General features: G+C 31.5%; 1 protein-coding gene across 3 annotated transcripts in view; it reads left to right on the top strand.

Moving 5' to 3' along the window:
• Window positions 1-16,052, top strand: part of LOC143252526 (formin-like protein) — a 99,159-nt gene extending 83,107 nt beyond the window's left edge. Inside the window, exons 22-27 of one of the 3 annotated variants that reach the window (XM_076504808.1) lie at window positions 171-343; window positions 4,903-5,004; window positions 6,975-7,094; window positions 7,746-7,851; window positions 8,371-8,438; window positions 16,005-16,052. In XM_076504808.1, the coding sequence (XP_076360923.1) occupies window positions 171-343; window positions 4,903-5,004; window positions 6,975-7,094; window positions 7,746-7,851; window positions 8,371-8,438; window positions 16,005-16,037 (602 nt within the window). In that variant the 3' untranslated portion in view covers window positions 16,038-16,052. Of the gene's footprint in view, window positions 1-170; window positions 344-4,902; window positions 5,005-6,974; window positions 7,095-7,745; window positions 7,852-8,370; window positions 8,439-12,942; window positions 13,986-15,831; window positions 15,931-16,004 lie in introns of those variants that run through there. The other 2 variants (XM_076504806.1, XM_076504807.1) reach the window with 2 other exon arrangements.
• The last annotated feature ends 4,360 nt before the right edge of the window (window positions 16,053-20,412 follow it).

The raw sequence follows: 20,412 nt of genomic DNA, 5'->3' as shown, positions 1-20,412 counted from the left end.
CTATATTATTAATAAAAATTTGGACTAACTGTTGTTTTTTTAACTTGAGAAACATCTCTTCTGTATAAAAGAAACTAACAATGATCGTTCCTTGATTATATGGAGTTTTCTTTTAGATTTGTGAATGCATACAAGAAGTTTGTAATTTATAAATAATATGTGCTTTACAGCTTCTCTTGAGAACATTCTGACAGATGTTAATGAGTTAGAGAAAGGAATGGAGTTGTGTAAAAAAGAGCTGTCTCTTCGTGGTGATGCAAAGGATGCTTCCATTCTACGAGAATTCTTCACAAGTAATGAAGAAAAGTTAAAAAAATTAAAAGCCAACACCAAAACAGCACAAGTCAGTGTTATCTTTAATTATAGCTTATTGTTTCGTATTAATAACACTGGGGAACACTCATTTTGTTGCATTTAAAAAAAGACCTTTCTTTAGTGGATTTGAGTGTGTTGATTTCAAATCTGAAGTCGGTTTTTGTCTGCAAGCTACAGATTTTATGCAATTTGACATTTTTATTTATTTTTTAAGGCAGACCATTGCATTTTCCTTTGGTCCAGTCTCGAAGCATTTCCTCACAATTGTGGCACACAACATGAGGAGCCCATTGCTTGTCTTGATCACCAAGATGAACTTCAAAATATGCCTTGTAGACACGCTTGACGAACGAGGATATGTTACGTCTCTGACGATTGAGTGTGTAGCATCCACATATGTAGCAGAAGGCATCAGGCTTGTTTCTGCAATGATATCTATTTTTGGAAGCCATGTTTGACCTGAAACAAAAGAAGAATGATCAAAATATTAGAAGCTATCTATGTATATGGACGTGAAAATGCTTATACATGGTTTACGCAAGTTCACATTTGTACAATTTCATTAACCTCAAATTGCATACAAACTAGAGCTTGTAGAGAAAAACTAATTTCATATTTGAAATCAGCGCCTAAAACTCCTTCAGAATCAGTTAAAATATCCAATGCAACTCAAAGTTACTGAAAAAGTGTTCCCCAGTGTAATATCTCTTACAATGTATCACAGTAGAAAGATGTTACACTTACCAATAGTCACACACACATACATCACCTTCTACTTTTAGTAACTTTACACTAAACCCCTACTTACTATTAAACACACACATAAACCACTTTCTACTTTTAGTAACTTTACACTAAACCCCTACTTACCAATAGTCACACACACATACATCACCTTCTACTTTTAGCAACTTTACATAAAACCCCTACTTACCATTAGTCACACTCATTACATCCCTTCTACTTTTAGTAACTTTACACTAAACTCCTACTTACCATTAAACACACACACACATCACCTTCTACTTTTAGTAACTTTACACTAAACCCCTACTTACCAATAGTCACACACACATGTACATCACCTTCTACTTTTAGTAAATTTATACTAAACCCCTACTTACCAATAGTCACACACACATACATCACCTTCTACTTTTAGTAACTTTACACTAAACTCCTACTTACTATTAAACACACACATACATCACCTTCTACTTTTAGTAACTTTACACAAAACCCCTACTTACCATTAGTCACACTCATTACATCCCTTCTACTTTTAGTAACTTTACACAAAACTCCTACTTACCATTAGTCACACACACATGTACATCACCTTCTACTTTTAGTAAATTTACACTAAACCCCTACTTACCAATAGTCACACATATTACATCACCTTCTACTTTTAGTAACTCTACACTAAACCCCTACTTACCAATAGTCACACACATACATCACCTTCTACTTTTAGTAACTCTACACTAAACCTCTACTTACCAATAGTCACACACATACATCACCTTCTACTTTTAGTAACTCTACACTAAATCCCTACTTACTGTTTAGTCACACACATACATCACCTTCTACGTTTAGTAACTTTACACTAAACTCCTACTTACCATTAGTCACACTCATTACATCACCTTCTACTTTAGTAACTTTACACTAAACCCTACTTACTGTTTAGTCACACACATACATCACCTTCTACTTTAGTAACTTTACACTAAACTCCTACTTACCATTAGTCACACTCATTACATCACCTTCTACTTTAGTAACTTACACTAAACCCTACTTACTGTTTAGTCACACACATACATCACCTTCTACTTTAGTAACTTTACACTAAACTCCTACTTACCATTAGTCACACTCATTACATCACCTTCTACTTTTAGTAACTTTACACTAAACCCCTACTTACTGTTTAGTCACACACATACATCACCTTCTACGTTTAGTAACTTTACACTAAACCCCTACTTACCATTAGTCACACTCATTACATCCCTTCTACTTTTAGTAACTTTACACAAAACTCCTACTTACCATTAGTCACACACACATGTACATCACCTTCTACTTTTAGTAAATTTACACTAAACCCCTACTTACCAATAGTCACACATATTACATCACCTTCTACTTTTAGTAACTCTACACTAAACCCCTACTTACCAATAGTCACACACATACATCACCTTCTACTTTTAGTAACTCTACACTAAACCCCTACTTACCAATAGTCACACACATACATCACCTTCTACTTTTAGTAACTCTACACTAAACCCCTACTTACTGTTTAGTCACACACATACATCACCTTCTACTTTTAGTAACTTTACACTAAACTCCTACTTACCATTAGTCACACTCATTACATCACCTTCTACTTTTAGTAACTTTACACTAAACCCCTACTTACTGTTTAGTCACACACATACATCACCTTCTACGTTTAGTAACTTTACATTAAACCCCTACTTACTGTTTAGTCACACACATACATCACCTTCTACTTTTAGTAACTTTACACTAAACTCCTACTTACCATTAGTCACACTCATTACATCACCTTCTACTTTTAGTAACTTTACACTAAACCCCTACTTACTGTTTTGTCACACACATACATCACCTTCTATGTTTAGTAACTTTACGTTAAACACCTGCTTACTGTTAGTCACACACATACATCACCTTCTAGTTTTAGTAACTTTACACTAAACCCCTACTTACTGTTTAGTCACACACATACATCACCTTCTACGTTTAGTAACTTTACGTTAAACCCCTACTTACTGTTTAGTCACACACATACATCACCTTCTACTTTTAGTAACTCTACACTAAACCCCTACTTACTGTTTAGTCACACACATACATCACCTTCTACGTTTAGTAACTTTACGTTAAACCCCTACTTACTGTTTAGTCACACACATACATCACCTTCTACTTTTAGTAACTTTACACTAAACTCCTACTTACCATTAGTCACACTCATTACATCACCTTCTACTTTTAGTAACTTTACACTAAACTCCTACTTACCATTAGTCACACTCATTACATCACCTTCTACTTTTAGTAACTCTACACTAAACCCCTACTTACTGTTTAGTCACACACATACATCACCTTCTACGTTTAGTAACTTTACACTAAACCCCTACTTACCATTAGTTACACTCATTACATCACCTTCTACTTTTAGTAACTCTACACTAAACCCCTACTTACTGTTTAGTCACACACATACATCACCTTCTACGTTTAGTAACTTTACACTAAACCCCTACTTACCATCAGTCACACTCATTACATCACCTTCTACTTTTAGTAACTTTACACTAAACTCCTACTTACCATTAGTCACACTCATTACATCACCTCCTACTTTTAGTAACTCTACACTAAACCCCTACTTACTGTTTAGTCACACACATACATCACCTTCTACGTTTAGTAACTTTACACTAAACCCTGCTTACCATCAGTCACACTCATTACATCACCTTCTACTTTTAGTAACTTTACACTAAACTTCTACTTACCATTAGTCACACTCATTACATCACCTTCTACTTTTAGTAACTTTACACTAAACCCCTACTTACCATTAGTCACACTCATTACATCACCTTCTACTTTTAGTAACTCTACACTAAACCCCTACTTACCATCAGTCACACTCATTACATCACCTTCTACTTTTAGTAACTTTACACTAAACTTCTACTTACCATTAGTCACACACATACATCACCTTCTACGTTTAGTAACTTTACACTAAACCCCTACTTACCATTAGTCACACTCATTACATCACCTTCTACTTTTAGTAACTCTACACTAAACCCCTACTTACCATCAGTCACACTCATTACATCACCTTCTACTTTTAGTAACTTTACACTAAACTTCTACTTACCATTAGTCACACACATACATCACCTTCTACGTTTAGTAACTTTACACTAAACCCCTACTTACCAATAGTCACACACATACATCACCTTCTACTTTTAATAATTTTATGTTAAACTGCTACTTACCAGTAGCCATGTACATACACATTGCTTTTTAATTTTTTAATTTTACAATAATGCCTTTAAATGTAAGATTTTGAATCGTGTACTACAGTAAGCAAAGAAATCTGTTTAGAATACTTCATTTGCTTTCCTTTAACTGATACGAGGAAAGCTTCCTTCTGACAAATAAAGTCAGCTGTTGTTTTATGATAAAGCATATTTTGCAATTTAAAAAATGAAGGGGAATATATTTATAAAAGAAATAACTTTATTGTTTTTATTTCTTAAATCTGTCTTTTGTTTTTACTCATTGTGAGTAAATATTCCTTTGATTATGAATAAAACAGAAGAGCAAAACTTCCTGATAAGTAATTGTTCTTCACCAGGGGAAACATTTTTTATGTTACCTTCTTTCAATTTTGCACTGTAGTTGTTAACTCATTGGAAAGAAATAGAAAAGAGAAAAGCAGTAAATGAGAGAAGCTACTTTGTTCGATCTGTGAGGAATGACATGTAACACCATCTGTTGCTTTTACAGGAAGCCTACACTGACTGTGTAGAATACTTTGGTGAAAGTGCACGAACTATTGCTTCTAACACATTCTTTTCGATGTTTGTTCGGTTTTCAAAGGCCATCAAGGTGAGAGACATAATTACCATTAACTTTTTAGTTGCACTTACAGTAAAGTATGCACTTTTATGGGTTTTTTTTGTATTTCAAGAAAGAAAATGTTGTACTTGAAAAATAAACTTTACTTAATATCCATTTTTATAAAAAAAATCTGACTTAAACATATTCAGAAATAAACCTTTAATAAGTTTACTACTCTATATAATTTTACTGCAAAAATGTTGTGAATCATATGTAATAAATTATGTGACATTAATTGTTTGAATTTTTATAATCATATTAAAATACGTTTGTATCATAATGTGGATTTTTAATTAAACATGAAAATTAAAGTTTGGAATCTTCCTATGTACGTGTTATTTTAGTACATTTGGTTGATAGTGTTAAGCCAACATTGTTAAACATATTTATTATTTTGGTTTAATATACAACATTTAATGAAACTGATGTGTTCCCAAACAGGCAGACAAATGGCAATAATGATTTTTTTGGAATAAAATATATTTTGAATATTGTTAAAGAAAGCAAAAAATAGGTATTTATGATATAGATCAATGGTTTTCAAACGTGAGTAATTTGAGGACCCTTTTCAATTTAAAATTTTTTGCCAGTATTTTTGTTTTGAAAGAAAAAAAAAACTTCTTTATTCATGAAAAGCCATATTACAAAAATGAAATGTTTTAATTCATGCAAACAAAATTTTGCAAAAAGTTGATTTTATTCCATAAATCATATTTTTTTTAGGTATGTTTATGAAATTTCAGACATGACTCAGACTCTAGTTTGGGATATGTTGGTATAGATAAAAGTTTGTTTGTTTATGTTAAGCACAAAACCACACAATGGGTTATCTGTGCTTTTTCCAATGAAGGTATCAAAATCCAAATTTTAATATTATGAACTCTTAAGACTTATTGCTCAGCCAATGAGGGATATAGATAAGGGTTTTAAAATATTAAGTTGGTGAATAAGCTTGTGGTTCATGGAAAAAGCAGAATACAAGAAAATAGCAGAAATACTTGTTTAGATCTCAAAGACAGGTTTTTTTTTTGTTCATGTCAATTTCATTCAAACTTGCAAACACTGCTTTCTGATGAAACTTAAACATTTTCAAATGAGAGACTTATATTTATCTTCTACGACCATATTTTGTCTGCTACAAGTTCCTGGCTAGTAAACAGGCAGAATTTCATAATAATCAAAAATATATTAAAAAAACATTGTTTTATACAGTATTAACAAATTACTGTTAAGTCTAGTATTGTTAATGTTCCAATATATATTAATCAGGTTTTTAGAGATAAAGATAATTTTTTAAACGTTCTAATGAATATTTATTTCCTTTCAGGGTAAAAAAAATCATCTTGGTAATAAGTATGTCTAATTAAGTATGTATATATATCTTCTTACTAAAAATATTAAAATGCATTCTGTGATAGATTATTTAAGAAGAATATTCATGATGAGTACACTGAAATGGGCAACAACTGTCTGTTGTAAAAAAAAACACAAATATAGAGGACAAAGTTTAAAAGGTCTTCCATCTCTTGTCTTCAGTTTAGTGTGAGTAAGTTGTCATATCTCCTTTATAGTATCCATAGCCCACCAGGATACTATAAAAGTCTTGTAACAGCTTACACCAGCTGACCTGAAGATGAAAGATGGAAGACTTTCAAAATTCCCTTCTCCACAAATGTGCCTGTCAACAACAGACAGTTACTGCCCATTCCAGTGTACTCACTAGAATGTTTTGTTTCATCAGTTGGGTACCCTAGACATTAATGATATTTATGGCCATAAACCCAATAATAAAATAGGTGACACCAATGATAGTCTCAATTCCTTGTAGATGCTGTGTTAAGGTAATATCAGTTTTTTATGCATTCACATTTAAGCTCAGAGCAAGATTTCACACTTTATTATTCTTATTTTTAAAACAGTGTACAAGCAAATGTACCAACAACTTATCTCTGTTTCAGCAAGCTGAACAGGAAAACGAACAACGGAAGAAACAAGAACAGACTGCAAAAGAGGCAGTAAAACATCCACCACCAAATGTAAAAAAGAAAAACTCACTGAACGCTAGAAAAAACACACAGGTAAAATCCAAGAAGAATAAAATGCACATTGTAATGAGCTCAATGAAGAGTTAACATCTTAAGACTTGAAGCCTTATAACTTAGCACACTGATGTAAACCAAAAATCTTGGATTTAGGTTTCAGTTAGGGTATTTGCTTTTCAGTTATTACAGTTGGTTAAAAGTGTTGACTCGAATATAAACAAGCACACACAAAAGAAAACATTCTGAGATTTTAAATGCAAATGTAAAATATAATGCTCATTTGGTTTCTAATGATACACACACTCACCATGACTTTTGTACAGTTTAGAAATTTTCTCTTCAGAATTTCTATAACGTTCTTTCTCAAATTACGTACTTTGAGAAAAAAACCTTAGTCTAACAAAAAAAATATGACTATTTATCAAATCTGAAGTAGCACAAAGTTAGAGAAAAATCAAGATGTTTGTGTTGTATAATTCATATCACAAGACATTTTAAAACCAGTAATAGGAATATGCATAACAAAAAGTTTGACATACTTCTGCATAATATAACTAATATTTTGTTTTATCTTCTCATAAAGATGTTTTATTTTCTGCATGTTAGTTTTATTCTGTAAATCAAGTAATTCATCATTATTTTTAATCACTGAACAAAGTAATTTTCCTGTTTTCTTATTTTCTCTAGGACGCTATGATTAATGAACTGAAAAATAAGGCACTCCAAGTCAAGGAAAAAAGACTTTTAAAACAAGATGAAGTTTATAATGGAGCCCTTGAAGACATACTTTTAGGTAAGTATGCTACCAGCTGTACTACTAACTATGTGAGATCATCTTTAACTTTTAAAATGATATCTTTAAATCACAATGTAACAGCTGAAAATTTGTTTGATCTGTTTTACATGATATTTCACTGAATGACTGAGAACTTGGAAAAGCTTCTTAAGTTTAAAACATTTAACTTTTACACAAAATACTTTTAACATGAAAGAAGATTTGAAGGAATTTAAATTTTTTGAAGATATTTCACAATACTTAATTGCTGTGATTCAGCAGGAGATTACTGCAGTGTTCAAAATAACTTTTTAATGTAGAAGTAACTCAGTTTATCCATTACATGTAAGATTATGAGTTTTTAAAGCCTGCACATCATGTTATATTCAGTTTGTAAAAATAAAATACTTTAAGTGTAGCTTGGAAAAAAAATCTGAAGTTGAAAAGCTGAGTGAAAACTAAATTATTTAGAAGATTAAGACTATGAAATGGTTATTTTTGTTTAATACTGAAATTGAGTATTTTCTTCTGACATAGGACTAAAAAATGAGCCTTATCGTCGAGCTGATGCAGTAAGAAGAAGTCAAAGAAGACAGCAAGAAGACGTAAGATTATCTCGAACTATAGATGATCTAGAGTTCTAGTAATTGGTTTTATAGGAATCTAAGTTTCATGTTTGCCTCCAAATAAACAATGTACACCAGCAGTGTAAAAAATGTAAAAAATTAGTAGGACACCTAGCATTTTCAGCATTCATCATTTAAAATCAGTGTGAGTTATTTGTTTCAGAAATACACATATTCATTCCATGTATGTTAAGAAGGAAACTGAGAATTAAAAGTAATACATGGATCTGATAGTGCCTTTGAGTTGTGCATGAAATTGCACTTCTTGTCACTATGGATTTTAAAATTTAATTTGGTAAAGAAACATTACTTTGATAGGAGTTGGTCATTTGAAGTTACTTCTTTTTATGAAATATAAAAATATTTGTTAAAATAAAAACTCGTAAGATATTTTTGTTTGCATATTGATTCTTAAAATTGATCAGAACTGTAGACCAGTTGTTCATATTATTTGTTTGATAGAGCATAAGCAAATCTGTTCTTATTTCAGTGTGTTTTAAACAGGGATATTTTTATCTTTAGTGCAAAGTTTGTATAATACTTCAATTGACATTGAATCAATCATTAGACAATACTTAAGATTTTTATGGAAACTCAAGGTATAATATTAATTATAAAATAAAAGTTATTTTATTTCATGCAGGAAAAGAGAGGGGATATAAGATTTCCTCATTGATGTTTATATAAGCACATTTCTTCTAGCAGAGCTCTTGATGGCAAAATATACTCAAGAATGAAATTATTAAGAAAAACAGTTTTAACCTCATATGTATTAATCAGTTTTTTTCCTTCCCTTTAGATTTTCATTGTGTTTTACTTAGCTATCATATACTACTATAAACAGTATTTAGGAAATGCATTAATATCAGTGGTGTGGTGGAACCAGAATGGACCAGAACTTTCCTGTACTTATTTCTGGTGTGATTAAAATAAGTACACATATTTATAAAATGAACTGTAAATATAGTATTAAAGCTGAATCTTTAAAATTGTGTACTTGAAAATAATCAAAAATTTGTTTAAATAATGACTTAAAAATATTTACAAATAATAACATTTATTTATTTATATGCTGTCCCTTCCACTAAACTAAACTAAAAATATATGTATATTTAAAATTTAAAAACTCTCAAAACCAGCCCTTTTTATTTGTATATTTATCAAACTATCCCTTAAATTTACTGCTTACATCACTTCAAAAGGCCAGTTACCCTAAAATAAAACTGGCTTTGTTGAAGATGACTCATACTTTGCTAAAATTTATATTTGTGCTCCTTAATTCTACTGTCCTCACCATTATGTATAAAACAAATGATGCATCAACACTATCAATTCCCATAATCTTAAGAATGATCCCTTCTGACTCATCGTTTTAAAAAAAAAAGCAATTTTAAGGATCTTAATCTTTCCTCACATGATAACCTCTCCATCCCAGGCACCTTCCTCTCAACTCTTTCCACAAAATTCAAATCCCTTCCTAAGGTAAGGAGCCCAAAACTGAATGCAGTTTTCCAAATGTGGCCTAATCAATGACCTATACAATGAAACTATAACCTCTTTAGACTTGTATTCAATACTTCTATAGATACAATCTAAAATCCTATTTGTCTTACCACTAACAACAGAATACTGCTTTAATGTCTTAAGAGACTGTTCAACCATTACACCAAAATTCCTTTCTTTCATGACACTGTTAAAGTTATTCCCATCCAAGTTATATTTATAATTCAAATGATCATAACCCACATGCATTATTTTGTATTTATCGTAATTAAAACCCATCTGCCATTTGTTTGCCCAACTCATTAAATGATCTTAACCCTTTTGTAAATCATTTTAAACCCCTTTAAGTAATTTATTGACTATTCCTTCATCAATAACATTAATATAAATCAAAAAGAGCAAAATTTTGTAGGCAGACCTCCATTAATTGTGTCTGACTGAACTTCATTTGTAACAACCCTCTTCTTTCTTCCATTCAACTACTTTTCTGTCCAGATAGCTAGGTTATTCCCAACACCTGTAGTAATATGTTTTTTTTTTTTTTTTTATGTACCACTTTGTCAAATGCTTTCTGAAAATCTAGGTACACCAAATCTACACCCTCATCTGCATAAGCAGTAATCTTTTCAAAGAATGTAAAAAGATTTATAAGTCTAGATTTTCCCTTAGAGAATCCACATTCACTATCCAATAAAATTCTGAACTTTGTTAAAAGACTTTACAAGGCATCTTTTATCAGGCTTTCCAAAACATTTCCCACAACTTGCATGGGTCTATAATTACTGGGATATTTTTAATCTCCTCATGAAATGACAAGTGACATTACCTAACTTCCAATCTTCTGACACCTGTCTACTATTCAAGGACTAACAAAAAAAAAGTGGTAAGTGGCTCACACATCCAATCCTTACCTTTCTTGAAAAACCTTAGAGAATTATTATCCAGCCCAGAATACTTATAATTCTTTAAACTTCCCAATTTTTTGTTAACAGATGTTGGATTACTATAATCATATTGGTTCAATCTTCATTAGTAAAAACTGAAGTAAAAACCATCAGATAATACTTCCTTTATTATTCCTCAAGAGTCCTACCCCAGTCTAACATTTTGTTTACCATTAATGTAATTAAAGAAATCTTACTGTTGATTTTTAAATTTTCAAACAACTTTTTCTCATATATCCTTTTTGATGCTATAATTTTCTGTTTCACCAACCTTTCTGATCTTCTGTAATCTTCCAAATCTCATGTCAAACCAGTTAATTGAAATTTCCTAAATTTATGATGCTTTTCTTTAACTTTATTTCTTGTATTCTTTGTGAGGCAACCTGGTTTTTTCTTGCAGCCACGTTTATTCTGTCTGTAAAGAATGATCATTTTTAATATTAAAAATATTATTTTGAGAAAATTCCCACATTTGTTCAGTGATAATTCTTGTTGCATTCCTTCAAAATTTGTTTTTTCAAAACTCATATTCAAAATATCATTTTTTATTTCCATCTGCAGCTTAACATTGAACCTAATAGAGCAATAATTACTTGCACCCACACATTCTGCAACTTCCACCCTATCAGCTATTTCTACATTACAAATTAACAGTAAATCTAAAATAGCATTTTCCTAGTTGGTTCCTTGACCAACTGGTGAAGAAAACTAAATGTGAACAGTTTCCAAAAACCTTTTTCACATGTGGTTTGGCTCTAGTATTCACCATTTTATGTTTTTTATGATGATTTGAAGATGCTTTATATGGTAACAAGTTGAGCTATATAAGTTGAACTCATAAATAATTGGTAATAACAAAGCATTTTAATGCCTTACTTACAAGTAGATGTGTATATATATTTAAAGAGCTGTAACTTGATTTGGAATTAGCTGGTGATCCAGCATAAACAATTTTACCACTAATTAATGTCAGTTTGTAATATTGAGAGTTTATATCATTAAGTTTCTCTTGGTATAGTAATGTGTTGTGAATATTATTGTTGGTTTGGATGTAACCAAACCCACCATCTGATGTGACTTAATGGTACAAAGGTTTTGGTTATTGGTGTTACAGTCCTTACTCCAAATAAAGGATAGAAAAAAGCTCAAACCGTGTGTGTGTGTGTGTGAAGATTTCTCATTGGAATGATTATTTAATACTGCTTTCAATTTTTTTTTTCTAGTTTCAAATATCAAAGCTCTCTCACATTGAATGTATTAACATTATTTTCAAACGAAACATAAAATTTACCTTTGTTTTAATCTTTCAGTAATGTGATAAATTGTGTTTTTATCCCATTTCATATGATACAGCATGATGTATGAGTGTTTAGGCACTTCTTGTAAAGTCTTCTTTATTATGAATACTTTACAGAACATAAGTTTAAAACCCTCTTAGATCTATATGGAAAGAAAGTGTGTCATGAATGCTTTAAGAAAAATTCATAAAATATTTTGAATTACAGATTATTTCTGTCTTCTGAAGTAGGCGTTACTAGTAGGAAAGGTTTTTTGAAATATTTTAATGTAATACAGTTGAAAAAGAATTTTTTCTTATATATATAAGGGTTGATATAAAAATTATGTACACCTTTTGCACCAAACTTGATTATAATGCAGTGACGGTAATGACTATAATTTGCTATTTAGTCAAAGTTGTTTGACTGTTTGTAGTTTTTGTGCATTTTCTGTTTCATAAGTTAATTTTTCCTGTTTAATGGAGTAGATGTGAAAGGTAAATTATGGAAACCATAATCTTTAGGTCATGAATATGTTATTTCAAAACATTTAAAGGCTCATGCAGTATTCTTGATAATGTCAGTTTAAAATATGATAAAATAGGAAATCGTCCATCTAAAAAAAACACCACATAAATACATTTTGTAATGAATACTTACTAATATTACAATAATTAGGCATGGCATGGCAATAAGTGCTATGGACTTAGAGTTGATGAGTTTTGAGGCTTACCAGCATTTTATTTTATCTTTTTTGAGGGGCAAAAGACTACTCCAGTTGCTTCAGTCCACTCCACCATTAAAAATGGTTACCAACTGATGAACAGTGATTAGACTGATTAAGTGGCATGTCTTGTAAAAGAATGTGACTATTAGCATCCAGCTCTTATGTGCCATCTAGACTTGGGACAAGTTTTAAACCTTTTAACCATATTTATATCTTGAGTAATAAATTCCAAGATATATAAAAAGTATAATTTCAACATCTGCAGTTTTCCAAAATTTTAAACGTTTATAGCATGTGTTTTTATATATTTGCCCTAAAAATTCAAACATTTTTTTACACTGTTGATTTTTAGTCAGTTGAGTTTAATATTCTGAAAAATATGACATTATTTCAGTATTTCACTAAATTTTTGTAATTTTAAACAATTGTGTCAAGAAACATAATTATTTTTAACAAAAGTGTTTAAAGTTTATGGTGTTACATGGTTCTACTTTACATATCTTTAGCTTCAAATTTCATCATGATATTTATAAAGGAAACAACAGCTTTTTTACACTAAAGTTGTTTTAAAGTAATATGTTTATGTGTATTTCTCTTTGTTTTTTCTATTTGTCAGGTTTAACTGGCAATAACAGGTCTTTAAATTGGAAAGCACTTTTGGTCCATGTGTATATGTATATATAAAAAAATTTTTTTTGAAGCTCTGACTTTAATGCAGGACCTTCTTAAACTAAACTTGTGATATCTCTTCTAAATACAGTTGACAATGTTTCTCTTTTACAAATCTGACATGATTAATAACTTACTGTTGTATTGTTGCCCAAATGTATTAACAAAATAAATTTGGAATTAAGTTGACCCAAAGTCAATAAAATGAAATTTATTCCATGTCTTCATTAACATTATTGAATCGATAAATATAACTATGTTGAAAACCAAAGTTATGCGTACAGTGAGTTGTCCCTATTTTTTATAATACAGTCGCTTGTTATTTTTCTATAAACTGTATAGAACAAATAAAAAGGTCATCTGTAAACTTTTTGTTCATTTAAAAATAAACTATGTATATACGAATATGTATGGGGAAATTATTCATAGTTTGTTTGTTTTGGAATTTCGCACAAAGCTACTCGAGGGCTATCTGTGCTAGCCGTCCCTAATTTAGCAGTGTAAGACTAGAGGGAAGGCAGCAAGTCATCACCACCCACCGCCAACTCTTGGGCTACTCTTTTACCAACGAATAGTGGGATTGACCGTAACATTATACGCCCCCACGTCTGGGAGGGCGAGCATGTTTAGTGCGACGCGGACGCGAACCCGCGACCCTCGGATTACGAGTCGCACGCCTTACGCGCTTGGCCATGCCAGGCCTCTTATTCATAGTTAAATTCGTATTCATTTTAGGTCATAGTTCTTGTAATTCAATTTATTAAAAGGTAATAAAATGTTGCATATAAATTAGATATATTTGAAGTAAAATACATTAAACAATTTAGTACATAATATGGTATTTTTGTGAAAAAAATAATTTCTGCACAAGTACTATATTGATTAGTTAATAACAGCAAGAGTCAACCAAAAACAATCTCGGAATAATTTTTAAACTTTCCTAGCTTTCTACTGAATCATAAAATAAAGTCTGAATAAAATAAACACTATCTTTATTAGCTTTCTGACTGAGTATACATATACTTGAAAATAAAGTCTGCATAAAATAAACACTATCTTTACTTAGCATTAGTGAAACATTATAACGCCCCACGGCTGCAGTAGCGCGACTAACCCGCGACCCTATACTTGCGCGCAACGAATGCCGGGCCAATATTTGAACGAATAAAAATTATTACTTTTACTTGATCAAGATTAGTTCCATGGCCATCTCTTTCAAAATAGGTCACTGTAGAGCTAAACACATTGATCTTTAAATGGGACTGAACTTGGAAACAAAGATTCAGTCTTACAGTTAAACTTAATTTCTTTTTCGAGTTGATGGCATTACTTTGTAACTTGTATTCTTTCACAGCATTTATGAACTGTAACATACAGACATCATTTCTTCAGACATCAAAGGACATTGCATTAATTGACGTTTGTTTTGTTTTATCCCAACATATCATAATATCCCCTCAGGCAGAGTAGATATTTTCTGCTATAGAAAACAAAGCAACAAGTTTTATGGCCAAGTGATTGTGCTAAATTTGCATGGAAACAAGAAGAATAGAAATCATATAATGTTAACATATTTTTGTAATATGTTCTTCTTTTTGGCAGTTTATTTTTAAATTATTTGGTAAAAATAATGTGAATTACGAGCCATGGCATAATTACAACTTAATTTATTTTTTCAATGATATTTGCTACAGGATGTATTCACTTCATGCAAGTTGCAGGCTGAGTTCACAAACACACTTTCAAACATAGACGTATAAAACAATAACGATGTCTAAACATAAACTTCCTTGATTGATAACAAGTGCTGACTAACCCACTGATTAGCTTAAAGAAGCACTAACTTTTAGTAAATAACTTTACTCAATCAATCTTCTCTCAATCAACAACTATTCACTCATTCACACATTGAATACTTCACTAACTAATAACTCCTAGTTATAACTAATGTATGTACCAATGGCTAGATCTTAGTTGAAGTTACTAGATTCTTATTGTCATCAAAGATGTTCTAGTCGTTTCCATGACTACTTATATAAATTTATTTCACCTTAATTTCTTGTGCCTTGTAGCAAACATTTAAATTAAAACAATGAAAATATAATTAACAATGCTGCCATTTCCTGGATTATGAAATCACTTGAACAACTCTAATACAGAAATAAATCCTTACATCTAAATGCCCACTTGCCAAGATAGAATAATTTCTTATCACCATTTGCTGTCCTTTCACTTGAGAATTTCTTCCTCAGAAGATGGATCAAGTGAATTCACTTATTGATACACTGGAAGTGACCTCAACAGGAACCATGGATTCCTCAGCAAGTTAAAAAATTCTTTTTGGAAGTTACCAGGTAAGCCTCTGGATTTCATTGCTTGTTGTTCTGGATTCCATAAATGATGCATATCATTTGATTCTTTTCAGTATAACATTTGGTGCTTCCCACCACCTGTTTAACATTGGAATTAGTCTTTTCCTGTGGTAGAGACTGTACAGCCGTATCATGTCATCTTGATGAAATGCTGATTTATCACCATTAACATCATAGCGACTTTTTATTACAATCTAATTCAAGATTTTCCTGAGTAAAGTCATGTGTAATTGAAGAGTATTTATTAGTCCTTCCACATATTCTGTGTAAGACTGAATGAAAGCTCAGAAGTGCCTTAACCACCTGGCCATGCCGGGCCACACATTAGTCTATAATTTTTTATCATTGTTAAAAGTAATTTTCCACCTGTCCTTATCAAATTTGGTTTACTATTACAATTCAAAAATAAGACTTTGCATCAATAAACTCGTGAATTTGTGCTGTTTTCCTTAAATAAAAAAAAAACTTTTCTCATTTTGAGCAGATGACGTAATTTTAGCTAAATTTTGTCCCGTAAGTAAGTTTAACCATTTTCTGTTTTCCAGTGTATGTTTGGCTCTTTGTTATTCTTATGATTTTGTGGGACTCAAGGACTCATTTTTATACACACTCTCCTAGGTTTGTTAACCAGGATCCGAATATCGCGTCATTTAGTCGGCTTTGACTAGCTAGGAAGTCTATGGGCTGATTAAAATAGCAAATATAAATATATAATGAACAAGTAATGGTCAATTATAATTTTAAACATAGACGTTTCCTGAAAATATATTTGTATTTTGGTCTTCATTACTTCTGTCTCCTAAATTCCAATGGATCCCTGGGATATTTATAAGTATTATGAGAAAATCTTATGACGTCTAAAATGAGAAAGAGGTTTATGGAGCATGTTAATGGTGGTATACATCCAAATGAAGTTTGATAAATACTAACATCCCAATGGAGAAATGCTTACCTTTTGGTTAGTGTTAAAATAATTATTTGAAGGAACATTATATTTGTGTGTTTATCTGAATTAATATAAGGTATGTACATGTATTCCAAGAGTGATGTAATAAAAAATTGTATTGATTCGTTTTGTTTAATGTTATTCATATATACATATTTAGATGTTTGCAACTGTGTCCTTTTATAAACATCCTTACCTGCAATTGATAAAATTAATTAACTTACATATAAATGTTCTTTGAGTGGATCAATTAAACTTGATGAACACCAGTTAGACATTTTGCAAATTTTGGACCATGATTAATAGCTGTTGGTTTTCACAGTTTGAGTTGTAAAGCCATGTTTTCCACAACCATAAGAATTCCCTCTTTATGGTATGCTTTGGGAGGAGCTCTTGTTCCCTACAGACTTTTATCTTTGGTTCCTTGCAATGTGCCTTTTGAAGTTATATTTGAAAAATATGTAGTCTTGTGATTTATTTCATTTTATTAAATACCATTTTCCAATCAGTCTTCTCTGAATCAACAATTACTCGATCATTCATACACTGAATATTTCATTAACTAACTGCTTACATATATTTACAATTAATGTACCCATGTTTAAACATTATTCGAACTTATTAACTTTTTTTATATCAACATAAAATTTATGTCTTTTAAACATACATTTCTGAGCTTACTTAGCCTTTTACTCTTGGAGATAACATCAACATTACCAAAAGAACAAAATGGATTCAGGAAATTTAGACAAACGACAGATCACCTAATCAGATTAACCGAAACCATAATAGATAGCTTCAATAAAAAAGAATGTACAGTCGCTTGCTTCCTTGATATCGAGAAAGCATTCGACACTGTTTGGCACGATGGTTTAAGGTTTCTAATGATTGAAATGGAACTACCGCGAGGAATTATTCGCTGGTTATCTAACTTTTTGGAAAACAGAAAGTGTAGAGTAAATGTTGAAGGAACATTTTCTGAGTACTTTACTCCTGAAGCTGGTGTCCCTCAGGGAGGGGTGGTTAGCCCTATACTCTTCATCATGTATGTAAACAATATGCCACTGAGGGATCCAAAGCATGGATTCTCTTCACAGTTCGCAGATGATGTGGCAGTCTGGAAAAGTGCCGCAACACCCACGATAGCAGTCACTAACATACAACCGCAACTAAATAGAATAAGTGAATACTGTAAAAAATATAGAATAAAAATAAACACAGCAAAAACACAACTCGTAGTTTTTACGAAATTGACAAAACACAAAAAACAACAGCCAGAATTATACATGAATGACACTCTACTCCAGACTGCCCCATCGGCAAAATTTTTAGGTCTGGCCTATGATTCAAAACAAACTTGGATCAATCATGTGAACGAAATTAAAAAAAAAGTCTGCCGAAGAACTAATTATGCTAGGAGTCTAACTGGTAAAAACAATGGAGCATCTACAGATAATATACTAAAAATCTATAAAACATATATTAGACCTGTAATAGATTATGCAGCTCCAACATGGATAACTGTGAGCAATAAAATAATTAAAACCAAACTACAAACAATCCAAAATACACTCCTAACAACTGCATACAGAGTTCCAAGAACTATATCATCCCAGTTCATTCACAAATACTCGAATATACCAACCATACCAGATAGACTCCTACATATTACAATAATGTACTTTAATAAGAATTGGATGAAAAACGAATTACTATGCGAACTAAACAGGTACCTCATACATGATGAAGCTAGTCCTAAATATCTCTCCCCAGTTAACTTATCTTTTAAATATAAAAATAAATAAAAAAGAAAAAAATTATATGAATTTAAATAATAATAATAACAAAAAATAATAATATAAAATATCTTTCTAATATATATATATATGTGTGTATTAAACAATTTAAAAAATGCCACCAACAAACTTGACATTTCTGCTGATAGAATAAAATAATCACAGTATACGAGCCACAATACATGGACATTGCCCTGAAAATGATCAAAATAATATTCAGTTCCACAGTTATAAAATTCGTCAAGAACATAAGTACGGGGAGGAGGAAGAGGTCATAGAGAACTTGACCCTCCAGGGTATGAACTTTTATTACCCAAATACCGACGACATTCTTCTAGCCTTTTACTTTATGTGTTCTCTTGAAAACACCTGAATCAAAACAGTGAAATATAACTTAAAGCAGTATTAACTTGCTTTAGTTAGCTGACGTTAAACCAAAATGTATCACACTGTGATTTATATTATTATGTTACTTGGTAATACATTTCTCCTCGATTCAAAATATAACACTTAATTAACAGTTTGGTAAACGTTAAAAATAAATCAAATGAATCAAAACACAATCTCTGCTAAGCGCCTCCTAACCAGCGAAATTCTGGACGTTGGTTTATTGAAGCATATTGTTGGTTTGTGTAAATGTAACTGCCATGCCATTATCACCTAAACTTCTTGAGAGAATTTTAGACAAAGACCTTTATTACCTAAAAGGCAAGCAGCAAATTTTGTTTAACTCCCATTATTTTACACTTTCACTAAGCTACGATATATATAACAACCTGCCACAATAAATGAAATTTTTGTTAAACGTACAATTGTTTTTGCTTTCTCAATACTGGTTTCTTATACTTGATTGTTTAAGCTGAATTCATGTGCTAGACTGAATAAATCCATAATTAGCCGTCATCGTTCATACTACGTTGAAAGCGACGGTCGTCGTCCGATCCCCAAAGCTAACTAACATCGGGCCCAGTTAGTACTTGGGAGGGTGACCCCCCACGAATACCGGGTGATAATGATATTCTTGAAGAAAGGCCCGGCATAGCCAGGTGGGTTAAGGAGTTCGATTCCTCATCTGAGGGTCGCGAGTTTGAATCCCTGTCCCACCAAACATGCTCGCCATTTTAGCCGTGTGGGTCGTTATAAAGTGACGGTCAATCCCACTATTCGTGGGCAAAAGAGTAGACCAAGAGTTGGCTGTGGGTGGTGATGACTAGTCGCCTTCCCTCTAGTCTTACACTGCTCAATTAGGGATGGCTAGCGCAGATAGTCCTCGTGTAACTTTATACGAAATTCAAAACACACAACATACACTCTATCACGTAAAATAATACTTCTACTTTTGTCCACCAGCGAGACAGTAATACTTTATTTTAGTGCCGCTACAGGTAATTAGTCTTAACTTACAAATATTCAGTATCTTACCTCGGGTTACATGATACTTTTGTTTCTGCCTAGAGCAACAAAAGTAACATACTGACACTGTGTTTTAAATTATTTGAATTTATGTAATAATTTATAATACAAACTTGATAAAAATCTTCATTGAGAATTGATAATAATTTATCTTAATTCTGAGTTAATAGGCAAACCACAAAGTACGTCTATAACTACTCTACCTTAGGTCATCAATTGGATGTTCTCAGTGTTAGCATAAATATTTGCTCTTATTTAATATCCACAAGCCAAAACATTAGGCCAGATGTGAACTATAATGTCTTG

This window comes from Tachypleus tridentatus, chromosome 6 (genome assembly GCF_004210375.1).
Source record: "Tachypleus tridentatus isolate NWPU-2018 chromosome 6, ASM421037v1, whole genome shotgun sequence".
In the NCBI taxonomy this organism is placed as follows: Eukaryota; Metazoa; Arthropoda; class Merostomata; order Xiphosura; family Limulidae; genus Tachypleus; species Tachypleus tridentatus.
The sequence above is the reverse complement of the archived record's forward strand: the minus strand, read 5'-3'. Positions and strand labels throughout refer to the sequence as shown.